At 40.7% G+C, this 12,576-nt stretch overlaps 1 protein-coding gene across 2 annotated transcripts in view; it reads right to left on the bottom strand.

Annotated features, from left to right (window-relative positions):
* LOC137197124 (cGMP-dependent protein kinase 1) overlaps nt 1-12,576 on the bottom strand; it is an 83,757-nt gene that overhangs the window by 7,901 nt on the left and 63,280 nt on the right. For both annotated transcript variants that reach the window (XM_067610288.1, XM_067610287.1), the window contains exons 7-9: nt 11,812-11,903; nt 4,529-4,594; nt 2,907-2,981 (exon numbers count right to left, since the gene is read on the bottom strand). In XM_067610288.1, coding sequence (XP_067466389.1) covers nt 2,907-2,981; nt 4,529-4,594; nt 11,812-11,903 — 233 coding nt within the window. The remainder of the gene's footprint in view (nt 1-2,906; nt 2,982-4,528; nt 4,595-11,811; nt 11,904-12,576) is intronic.

Raw genomic sequence — 12,576 nt, forward strand, 5'->3', positions numbered from 1 at the left:
AGGTGGCAAATCCATTGCTAGCACTGTAATAACAAAGTGTTCCTATGCGGGTCAAGTAGCACCGCAGAGGGTGATAATCTGTATCAGTGGACAGATGAGATCATAAAAAATGATGCAATCCCCATGTGTCCAAGTGTGCGTGTGTGTGTGCATGCATGTGTGTGTAGTATGACTTAAATCACTTTCAGGGACATACACCAGACTTAAGATCAGTTGACTGGGGACGGCTTTTGCAACTGGGGACAAAAGCCGTGTCCCCATTTGGTAAAATGCTGATTTTTGGGTCAGTGGTTAAAGTTAGGGTTAGGTTGCGTGTGTGTGTGTGTGTGTGTGTGTTCTTCTTCTCTGGTCTAGCCTGGCTCAAGAGAGAGGAGAGAGGAAAAGAAAGCATCTCTGACCTTAAAGCTGACTGACCTTAAATGCCACTTTTATTTACCAGTAACCCCTGCTTTTTGAACTCCTATACCTGCCCAATAGACACAGGACATGCTGAGTCATAGTGGGTCATATTTTCTCATCAATCTTCAATCATACAGAGCTTTCTTTCTAGTTGAGCAACAAAAACATTAACTGGAAAAGAGCAGTATTTATGCTCAACACAGGCCATCTTTGAATTTCATAAACTTAGATATAAGACTGTTTAATGACAGTTTGATAGGAAAATTAGACTAATTTCATCATATAAGACAGTGGGGGGAAATGAAAGCAGCTGCTGACCTATTAGAGAATTTTGAGAACAAAGAAACGGAAGTTTTTATTACTTTAATAGACAGTATGCAGCAGAGATGACAGGAAATGAGAGGAGAGAGAAGCCTCTGATCCAACACAAAATGTGGAAGTTGTCATTTCAGGGACTCCTCATGAAACAAAGCTTTTTTTAGACTTCTGCAACTGTATTTAAAAGTTTTAAGTATGTTCCAGTAAATAAGGATAGCATAATTTTGTGAGGATTTGCAGGCCCTACCGATAAGATTATTACGGTTTGGTATTACAGCTCTACACTGCAGGTGAATCTCTGCTCACCTCACCTTCCGCTAAACATAATACTTGGATTCATTTTTTATGCATGTAAAAATACAGGTGAAAGATTACAACAGAGTTGGCTGCGTTCTCTCTATTATGCATTATGTGAAGCTCCTCCTACAGAGAGAAGCATGATCAAAAACAATGTGCGCACACAGCACATAGCAGGGAGGTAGTCTTTGAAGGAAAGACCTGTCAACCTCACAGAGAGCAGCTGTAGTTTGCTGTATAGTTACAGTACTGCTGCATGGTGCTTATCCGCTGTGACCAATTAGAGATAGTTTCCATCACTGTGGGATCCTGACTCAGGCTTTCCTCACCAAGAAACAAATGTGCTCTGCTGGGCGGGAAGTGCCAGCAAGAGCTGACACACACACACATAGCACACGGCAGGTGAAGCTACCTTAATCAGGGTGAAAACGGCTTTGATGTGACAGATTTCAGGGAGCACGGGGAGAGATAGAGACTCTATTTTAAAGGTTCAGTGTGTAGAATTTAGTGACATCTAGCGGAACGGAATTAGCAGAAATGGAATATAATATTCATGTATAGTATAGTAAGTATGTTTTAATTAGTGTATAATCACATGAAAATAAGAATTGTGTTTTTGTTACCTTAGAATGAGCCCTTTATATCTACATAGGGAGCAAGTCCTCTTTCACAGAGCCCGCCATGTTGCACTGCCATGTTTCTACAGTAGCCCCGGATAGACGAACCAAACACTGGCTCTACAGAAGGCCTTTCATGTGTTTTGCAAGTTTTGCAGCCATGCGAGATTCTCCTACATGCTTTGAAGGGGAAGGTGAGAGGAGGTGTATTCATTTGGTTTCAATCTGCAAACCCACCACTTAATGCCACTAAATCCTACACACTGGTCCTTTAAGTCGACGTTTGGTGGAGAACAAGGTTGATGATAAGGTTACAAATGATAGCCATGGAAAAGTGTGATTTGTGATTCATATTTGCATAAAATCCATTTCAAACTAGCTTCCCTGAAAACCTAGCAATGTGAAGAATGGGCTAGAGAATGCTCACTGCAAATCTTTTTCAATCACACACATCTGCTAGCAGAGCAATCATCAGAGGTATTGAGCCATAAGGACCACCTGGCCAGGGCTAAATGCCAGAGGCAAGCCACAGTTCCCCCCTCTTATACCTTCTCTCTTTCTTTTATGCCTCTGTTCAACTGAATAACTGGTGTTATATTCTGCTCTTTGCTGACTAAATGCCACTGACTTGCAAAGATGACTGACAATCTCGGCGGTCAGCTAGAAGTCCAAAGCATCAGCCAGTAGTCTAGTCTGCTTCATCTTGTTCTCTCCCTGTCTCTCTTCACTTCTTGCGTCTATCTATATCTCTCTTTCTTTTGCCGTGGTGATAAGCTGCCCCTGCTCTCTCAGTCTCTGTAATCTGTCATTACCGGCCGGGTTCTCGTTTCCCCTCACCTTGACTCACAATTTAGCGCCGAATGAGTGGGGTATCAGATTATGCCAATATATACCCCAAGATGCCCACCTCATTGCCAAGGTGCCCTGTGCTTTCTATAGTGCTATTCTCTTGTTTCCATAGCGATGATAAATAGAGTACATATTAATTCCTCCAGAAATAGAGGCGGAGGTCATTGCCTCTGCTTTCTGGCCTGCCACCCGAGTATTGTCTTGTTATGTAACAAACCTAAAGGCACAATGCATTAACAGTTGGCCTAGGGCATGTTCCTGTATAAAACGTTGCAGCTGGTGAGCAGTCACGGTATGGTGCAACGCTCTAGAAGCTAATTGCTGACTGAAAATTAATTTGCTAATTTAATTGATTAAAACAAAAGACAAACAAAAATCAAGCCCCAAGCACAAATTCAGACATAGCATTAATTGTTATTGCCTTACTTGGCTTTGGCATCTGCATCCTCTTGACTTTTACTGGATACATCCTCCAAACCTCCAATCAGGTGCTTAAATGAACTGCAACAAAGAAAATAAAAGTTAAAACAGCATTGATTCACACTGTCGTGACCATTTACTTTGTTTAAGGATCTTCTCTCTATCCAGCCCAAAGTAGTACACCCATTCTCCACTTACAGTATGTAATGAATTAATAGCTTATGGTTAGAGGGAACAGAACAGCTTGTACACTTCAGGCGATCCATATGAGAAGCTGGTGAAATATATGGCCAGACTGTCATAAAAATCACTGCTGGTTACTATGAAATATTAATCAGTCTGCTTTTAGAGACAAGCCTCTGCAAAAATCACTGTGAACAGACGAGGAGACAGAGCTACCCCGAAGAGGTGTAAAACAGTGTGATAGCAGACGGGTGCTGAGTGGGTATTTTGGAGACAAAAGTAGAGGTCCTGCATAATTTTTTTAATCAATGAATTATGAAATAGGAAACATACTGTGCTGACTGATGAAAAGACACTGGATAAAACTTGGATGGATATACAAGTTATCATTAGACATTAAAACCCCATAAAATATTGTCTGTTCTTTTAGCAGCTAGTAAAGTTATTCAACTCAAAGAAACATTGAAAGAAACAGCAACCATGGTTTATGTCAGGCCTTTATCATTAAAATAACAATAATAATTACAAGTTCATTTTCTCACTGGATGTACCTGAACTATTTTTTCATTAACATGACTAAAGAGGCTCATAAAAGCATAATAATGAAATAACAACTTTCCGAGTTGCACACATGGGGAGATCTGGTACATGAAAAAAAAAACAATACTGCTTATGTAAAAGACTCAAAACATCCTGGAAGAACAACTAGCTGAGACAGTTTTCGTGCAAGGCTCATCAAGCTGTCAGACAGAAGATGCAATACAGCTGCTGTTTTCTCCTGTTGAGACCATACTGTCTGTGAGCTTGGGCTGTTTCAGAGCTGTGCTTTTCTTTAAATGTTTGGTTGGTTATAGTGTCTACTGCAGTGAGTCGATGACTCCCTGCCATTTGCTTTTCCACTTTCTTCCTACTGTCTTTTTTTCTCCAGAACAGCTCCTGCAATTCTCCTAATCTTACCTCTAAAGCTGCTATGTTTCATTTAAATGCGTCACACATGCATAGACATACAGGAAATTAATAAATACACAGACAAATAAAGCTTTAAATACAACCAACCAACACAGTAACATAATGAGCTAGCTTTGTGGGCTATGACGGCATTAGCTACTTGTATGACAGGCTGTGGTAATCACCTGTGCTGGATGACTCACTCACTATCCTCTCTGCTAGCTCTGAGGATGGTCCATTTGTGCCTGCCTTGTTCCCTGAGGGCAGAGGGAGGCCCTGGGTAAGCTGATACCATCTCCTCCCCATGCCCAACCCGTCTGTCTCTATATTCTCACCACAAGACTTAATGCTAGAGATGCTCAGAGACAAACTGTTTCCTTAGATAGAAACCTTATATAAACTTCTTTGGATATCTACATTATTTTAAACATATGATAAACATTAAAATGTCAAACCATGTTATTGCAATACAATGAAATGTGGGAATTGATACTCACTCTCTATCAATGACCAGACAGGTGACTGCCTCTGCTGCAATGACATTGGCCGTCCTGATGTCCTCCCTGGAGAAAAAGATCATAAAGCATGATTAGCTACAATAGCAAAATTATACATTTGACCCACTGATCACACACTGTGCGGCCATCATTACATCACATCATTATTAATTTTAAATTCTGTATCAGAAGTGTGATGATGGAACCAGTCAAACCAAATACTTGTAAATCACTCATGTCTTACTCCATTCACTCCATAAATGAAACTAGCACAGGCAAAACACAACACTGAATGATTGACATTACTCTTTATTATATTTGACATCAAGTTCATCTTCCTCTGATGATGATGCTTCTTCAGAGGAGTCGCCCCAATCACATGAATCCTCTGAGTCTGTATCCCAAGAGTCCATCTTTCACTGTGAAAAAGTCTGCGACAGAGTCCCACAGCGATAAGCTCTAAATTTGAACCAGCGCACTGCCCAGGGCAGTCCTCCAATAAAAGACTTGTCTGTAATACTTGTATATAAATCTCCAATCCAAGTGTAGCGTTATCCACTCTAATATATTAGAAAAAGACGGGGGATTCTTCGGGTGATATCCCATAAGCAGATTATTTCATGCCCCATCTTTTCAAAAGAGGAAAAAACAAATTCTGACTCAAGAGTTGATCCAATTCAATTGAAGTTCAAAAAGTAACTGACAATCACTCTCTGTGTCTGATCTGAACTCAGACATATGGCAATCTATTTCAATAAGCTGAGGTGACAATTCCTCCTCACGCTATGTCAACTCCCTCTGCCTTCCCCTCTTGTAAGCACACACATGCGCAACCGTCCCTCCTCATGCACGAACTCACGCACACTCTGCCTCGCTCTCTCTGCTGACCCCTTTGAATAAAAGGTCACAGCTGGTGGGGGAACAACAAATTTTGAAAGGTGAGGACTACAGAAGACAGGAGAGCAGAGCAGATGAAGGAGGTGTTTGACAGGGGAATAGGATATATTAAAAGATGACTATTGGGTCCCTCTAGCTAGCGTGGCACATACAGTATTTCATTCACCTCTTATGAGCTACTATGACCTGCATCCAAGCTCTGAACACTATTCTCTGGCAAACGCTGCTCCACCTGTTCTTGTGTTTGCCCACAACAGCATTCAAAACCTTTCCACCCATTTACATTCCATTAAGCACACTTAAAGTATTAATAACCATGTTACAGTAATAGGTGAAAGAACAACAAATGTCCCAGTTTGGATGAATACACAGTGTTACACCATGACATACTGTATATACTATTGATTATGTAATGATTAGTTTGGGGAACAAGAGTCTTGATGAGCGACAGTCAGTGGGAAACAGTTCTCCATGGTTAACATGCACAAGACTTTTACTCTGTATAATTTAATCGACGTTCTCATGAAAGAGTGACTGATTTAATTAATTGCAAATTACAAATTGGTAAGAGAGGAGAAAAGAGAAATGTCTTCTTTTGTGAGTATTTAACAAACTGGTTTAGTGTAATTCATAAAGGAAAGCATAAGAGCCCTCATAATATAGGTTTAATCAGGTGATTATTCAAATATTCAGATGAATAGGGAGTTAACTTGCACTTTTTAGGGCTGTTGAGGCACAAATTCTTGTAATATGCCAGCTGTGAATTTGCCAGTGACAATCCACCAGATGTAGAGTCACTTTTCAAAAGCTATCACGCCACTTCTCGAAATTTACCTGCCTCTGTGGAGTAACTTTAACAAGCTTATTTTTAATTCATGTCATATACAGTATGTATCCAAGGACACATCAAAAATGCTCTTCATATTATAGATATGAATTCAAAATGTTGAGTAGTCATTAGTAGATAAATTAAGAACCTCTTTAATAAAACATTTTAGCAGATTATGCATCACTTTCCCTTACTGGTAAATATCTTAACAAAGTTCTGCACATCAGACACACACACACACATACACCCACACACACACCCACACACACACACACACACATCAGTTTTCACATCAGTGTTAATGAGCTACAGCTACAGCGACATCCTCAATCTGTTACATGAGTTAATTTGTCACTTCATAAAAGGAAATGTACAGTGTTTGTGTCATTTACTAACCATGGTGACACAACACAACAACACAACACTTTGGGCTATATTGAAATAGTGGTTACGTAAGCATGAATCATCCTTAAGAGACCTAAAGGGTTTCATATTAGACAGCAGCTTGTTACACCTGTCCCCTGCTGCTTGACTGTAGCTGAGGGAAACAACTTACTGCGCCATTGCGTTGATGCTGGCGATGTTCTCTGTGAAACACAATCGCCAAACAATATCTGTCAGAATGAGTCATTTTCACACTGCTGAGCCTAAGTCATCCACTAAGCCAAAGATGGCTCTGCACTTGTTAATTTGCAGTGCAACAAGGAATACACTGGAAAACAGACACGCACACACAAGCACAAGTACAGACACACTAAAAGCAGCTGCATGCTGTGTCTGGAATGTCCTTTGGAGTTACACAGGAGGGAGCCTGTGGTGTTGATTTCCAGGAGATGGTTGAAATGAACATGGTAATTGGACAGTGATCTGGTGTCCCGGGAAGGGGGGTTATGAAAATAATGTACAGGCATGGAGGCTGAGAGTGGGGCAGAAGCTCTAAGCTGGAGAGAGAAAAGTAAAGCCGGGGTCAACACCGGGGCAAGAACAAGAAGTGGCTGTGGAAGACACAGTCGATGATTTGAGCTTAAATTCTGTGACTGAGAGGTATTCAGGTGGGCTTGGATAGGTGTGTAAGAGACTTCACAGGCTGGGATGAAAGTGCTTTAGTAAAGTGCCAGTGTTTTTGCAGCTTTTTCCCATTAACTGTGCATACTCCACATAACTGCTGATTATGACTTCTCTCCAAAGCGCATTTTTACATTTATGAATATATCTTTTCTACGATTCCGGGCAGCCACAGGCATCAGTTTATGAAAACTAAGATTGCTTTTAAAAACACTTCCTTGTTGGTGCATTTATATGCTTGTTTGAAGCTCTGACATCCGCGATTAAAGTGTCACAAGCTATTTGTTGTTAGAATATCAAGCCCAGAACACATAAGCAAACATGAACGATTTGAAAGGGACACTGAGGAGAGCTACCCTAAAGTCTCAGATGTCTGTGCTTCCTACAACCACATGACCACACCAACTGGGAACTAGCATTTCTCATGTATGGGATTTATTTTGGTAGCCTGCCCAAAAATAATCCTCTTTTTTTCTTGGCTGTCAAAACTCTGCTTGGACATGAAGTTGACAGATCACTCTGCCAGAATGGTACATACTTTTGAAATTGTTAGTTATTTTGTGAATTCAGTGCTAAAGCTGCAGCTGACTCTCAATGCTTGTTGATGCTGTTTGCAGCTCCCCCCCACCCCACCCCTCCACCCCCTTCCTCCCACCCCCCTTTCGGCTCCAACACCTAAAATAAATTTTGGGCCTGTGGGAAACTCTGAAGGAACAGTCCCAGTTTGAAACTGCTTTACCACACAGCGATTGTGCATGTTTCTAAAATAAAATAGGCAGCATGGGATTCTCTTTGATCAAGTACCTCAAGCAAGTTTCAAGTGTTTGGAAGTTCAGTGCGGTAGCTGTATAAAATAAAAAAATATCTCCATTAGTCTAGATCCTACGGTATGCTTTAGAGGAATGTGAAACATACAGAGGATACAGACAGGAACATGGGAATGGAAAGTTAAAAGTAGTTCATGGTTGATGAGCTTTTTAAAGAGTAAGCAATGGCTTGCAGTGAGGGGAGAAAGAGAGGGGTCTAAACACAGCTTGTCATCAAAAAATGTAGCATTCATTTCAATGAGACCATTGTGTTGGCACAGCAGGGCTACTGTGGGATCAAGCTCGGGGGGGAAAAACGCATGCATCATCCAGCAAAAAGGTAGATTCTGGCTCAACTTTTGTAGCAGCACAGTGCAGAGTTATCTGTACAAGCACACAGAACAGAATACCTTGTGGCGTGGCCCTTTGCGCGTAAAGGATGAACATGTCGCCTTTGAGACCGGAGAAACCTATGCTGTTGAGTTATCTTTACAGAGTTGTAAAAAACTGTACCAAAAGGACTGAACCACAGTGCAGTGTTGCGGTGTGATAAACTTTCAAAGTGGACTTCCTGATTCGTTTCATCTGCACGCCGGTACCTGTGGCAACACACCCACACTGACACAGCCTCTCGCTGTGATTTATCAGATGTGGCCGAACACTGACACCAATTACATTTCTGTCAGTGGCATCACACTTTTTTTTAACAAGCTCTCATCTTCTCCAGGCACACCCCCGCAAACATACACACACATAAACACACACACTCACAGTACACACAGGAGAACAGGTCAGGGCACGCATAGGCCGTCCTGCTGATGGATCTACACCTCAAGTCAAAGCTCACACTTCACCATGACAGGAAGAATGTGACATCAGATATGTTGTTGGCTACGTCCAAACAACAGTTGGAACATCCACTTATTGGGATGAGGTACTGTACTATTCATTCAGGGCTATACATATGTTAACCCCTTAGAAAAAACATGCAACATGATATTTCTTCTACTGCTTTAATGCACACACACACACACACACACACACACACACACACACACACATACGTCACACACCAGCACTCACACAAGCACTAACAAACCATTACGGCTGGCAGAAGAGCAGACTTTGATTTGTAAATATGTTGTTCTCACAGATCAAAGGCGATGTTTTCAGATGGACAGAGTAGCCTTTGAGTAGGGGCTATTGAGTTTCATGAGCAAGGACACACACAGTTAACTTCTAATTAGAAAGATGAGCCTGCAGAAGAGCCCTCTGATCAAAAGCCAGGTTTCGAAGATGGCCAGCATCTCAATCATTTAAATTTGCGAGACACGCTTGACCATCAAAGCTGTGGTTGAATAGGCTTCTCTCGTTCAAGACACTCCAAGACAAAAGGAGGAAAACAGATGATGACAACAATGAGCAGACACTGAGGCGGGGAGAGCACTTTCTTTTAGTGGGAGGTAGAGACAATATGGTTTTCCTGATTAAACAAGATGTGAGATATTCTTGAAGTTGCTTTGGAGAGCTTTTCAAGACACTACTTGAAATCTCACTCTGGGAAACACTACACATGTATTGATGTAACTGTATATTTAAGGATAAATGTGATATACCATATTTACATATGGTTTGATGCGGTACATATGTGTGCACATACAGAGTCACCAGAGTGATATGTCATGATTTTTTTGCTTTCCCTTTTAAGTAATCTCAGCAGTGCTTAAAAGAAATCACTGAATTGCTGGAAAAATTCAAATAGTTCACTTGAAAAGTAGCACAGCTGCTCAATCCATTATAAATTAGTACTTTGTGTCATGCTCTCATTCATCATTCAAACAGTATGTTTTTACATCTCATTAGTGTAAAAGGATCAAATTTCTATTAGGAACAACCCACTCCTCCCACTGCCAAGAGATCAAGCTTTCCTGTGCCTCACATGTATCTTATCTCCCATCCTCCATATCCTATAGTCATTAGTTTTAACATATGGAAGAAAGCCCAACCATCTGTGCAGTTCCAGCTGTTGCATGAATATCACATCTAGCATTTGCAGTGTGAATTGGACTTTTGAAAATAAAAACAATGACAACACAGAGGTTAGCATTTAGCTTTCTTTGTGTTTTAATGTGTTTATTCTCTTGATATATGATTGTTAAGGGTTTGAGAGCTGATTTGAGATGGGTTTCACATTCAATGACCACAAGATGGCGACATCTCCATTTTTTTTTTTTCCCATTTTGACATGCCTGCACTTGAATGTACCAGCATGAATGCATACAGTATGCTCGCTGTTTCTACCTGACCCCCTCACAGACATAACACACCTCAGACTATTGGCTATCTTTACCCTCCCTCTGGTTTAATAAAACATTGTCCATGGAGGTGCACCGTTGTGACAAGACAAGACAAAAAGCAAGGTAAAAATAGCACTTCAGGACACTGGCATTTGATGCCAGAAGCCATATAAAATATTTTTATTGTACCTTCGTGTTCTTTCAGTAAAAGTATTTGAGTGCTGAATGTTTGCAGTGGCTTTGAATCACTTGATCCCTCAAGTATAGACAGCCTGGTTACTTCAAATTTGCCTCAGTACATCTACACAGCTATAATACATATTCCTGGCACAAGCTTACATAGTTGATTTATATCTGCTTTGTACATGTTTATTTCTATCAACATTGACCTCTGGGCTAGTAACAGCAAATATGCTCATATATTTAACACAAATGTTCATAAGAAAACATACAAAGAGAGTGGAAATTCATTATTACAGTCAAGGACAGCATGGAGATGTCCTTGATAGCACAATGGTCTGGCAACCAAGACAGGAAGTGAGAGGAAGAGAAGAGAAAGGAATCTAAGAAGCACATAGATAAAATTGTCTAAATGAAATGAGTCTTTGCCTGGGGAGCACATTATATGACTGTCAAACACCAAATAAATGACTATGTTTCCCTGTAGTTTCTTGTGTGACATGGCTGTGTGCACAATATAGCGCAGATGGGTTGTCACTTGGTGCCGTTTTGAGGGATCTCCACTGTCACTTGAACATAAAAACACTTTTTTTTTCTTTTGATTTGGGTAAAAATAGAGCTCTCTTGTATTTTCTGCAAAGAGGGTTGGAGGTGAACTAGCTGAACTTGGCAACTTTACATATTTATGCTGTTTATACTGTATAGTATTAACTAGAAATATGACTTCATAAGCCATCATTTCAGAACTTGTCTTATTTCAAGTTGCACAAAAAACCCTAATCTGATAAAAAAAGATTTCAATTTCTGTGGCAGCCTCAGTCTTTCTTATCAGTTCAAACATACCAAATTTTCTTTGATTCTCAAATAGAAATTTTTGTGTCAGATCTCTAAAATGTGTCTGGAACAGCTATAGTAAATCGTCCCTGAAGTTGTGTAATGTGTACCCGGCTTTAAGCATTACCAAACATTTAGCATGTTATCACACCTGTCAAGAAGAGTGAGTTGAGGAAAAACTGATGGAAAGATAGGACCTGGAGGCTGATTGATAGCAAATTAGAAAGGATAGTTGCACAGAAGTGTAAGAGAAAGGATATTAAAGACAGATTGCGTGTGAAAATTAGATGGAAAGTGGGTGACAGTGAAAGAGACAGAAACAGCAGGAGAGCAGGCGATTTAAATTGGAAGAGTCAGTTTTAGGAACAATCTTACCCTTGCAAGGCTTTCTCTCCAAACCAGTCTCCTTTCCCAAGGCTGCGCAGGTAGACAGGTTCTCCACTGGGCTCCTCCCTGGTCACATTAACCTAACAAGAGAAAAGAAATCCAGGAAGAGGATAGTTAGATCGAAGAGTAGTGTGACTGGAAGGAAGATGGATGGAAATGAGGAAAGAGAGGGGGCTGTAAAACAATGAAAAGAAAGTAAAACGGTATGAAGATGTGTGGCAAGTAGAGGAGGGGAGATAGTTTAGTTTATAGGTGATAACATTTCATAAACACTTACACATCTCCATCATTCAGGAAGAACTTGACATGTAAATGATCTGTCAAGATGGCAGGCTAATCACACTATTACACACAGGGGAGACAAACCAGTATGACAGGTATCTCTGTGCATGGCTAGTCTGTTACAAACAGGTGACTGCCGTCTCTGTGCAAGATCTGACCACTTCATTAGCCAGATGACATGTGAGTGATGGCACTGTGCTGTGCTGAAAGACTTTACAAATCAAAGTGATGACACTTGAGTAGATTTTAAAGGAAGTGAAAAAGAGACGGTCGTTTCGCCTAATGAGGGATCTTGTCTTCATCGATTAGTCAGATCTGTGCAGGTGTAGCAGCGTATCCAGCACCAGCACACTGTAATGCTGTCTACACCTGAGTAACAGCGTAATTATGCATGATCTAATCCGATCAGGTGGCTGCAGAAAAAAACACCAAAAAGAGGAAGTAGGAGGTAAAAAGTGTGGGGCCAGAAGG

This window comes from Thunnus thynnus, chromosome 14, assembly GCF_963924715.1.
Source record: "Thunnus thynnus chromosome 14, fThuThy2.1, whole genome shotgun sequence".
NCBI classification, from domain to species: domain Eukaryota; kingdom Metazoa; phylum Chordata; class Actinopteri; order Scombriformes; family Scombridae; genus Thunnus; species Thunnus thynnus.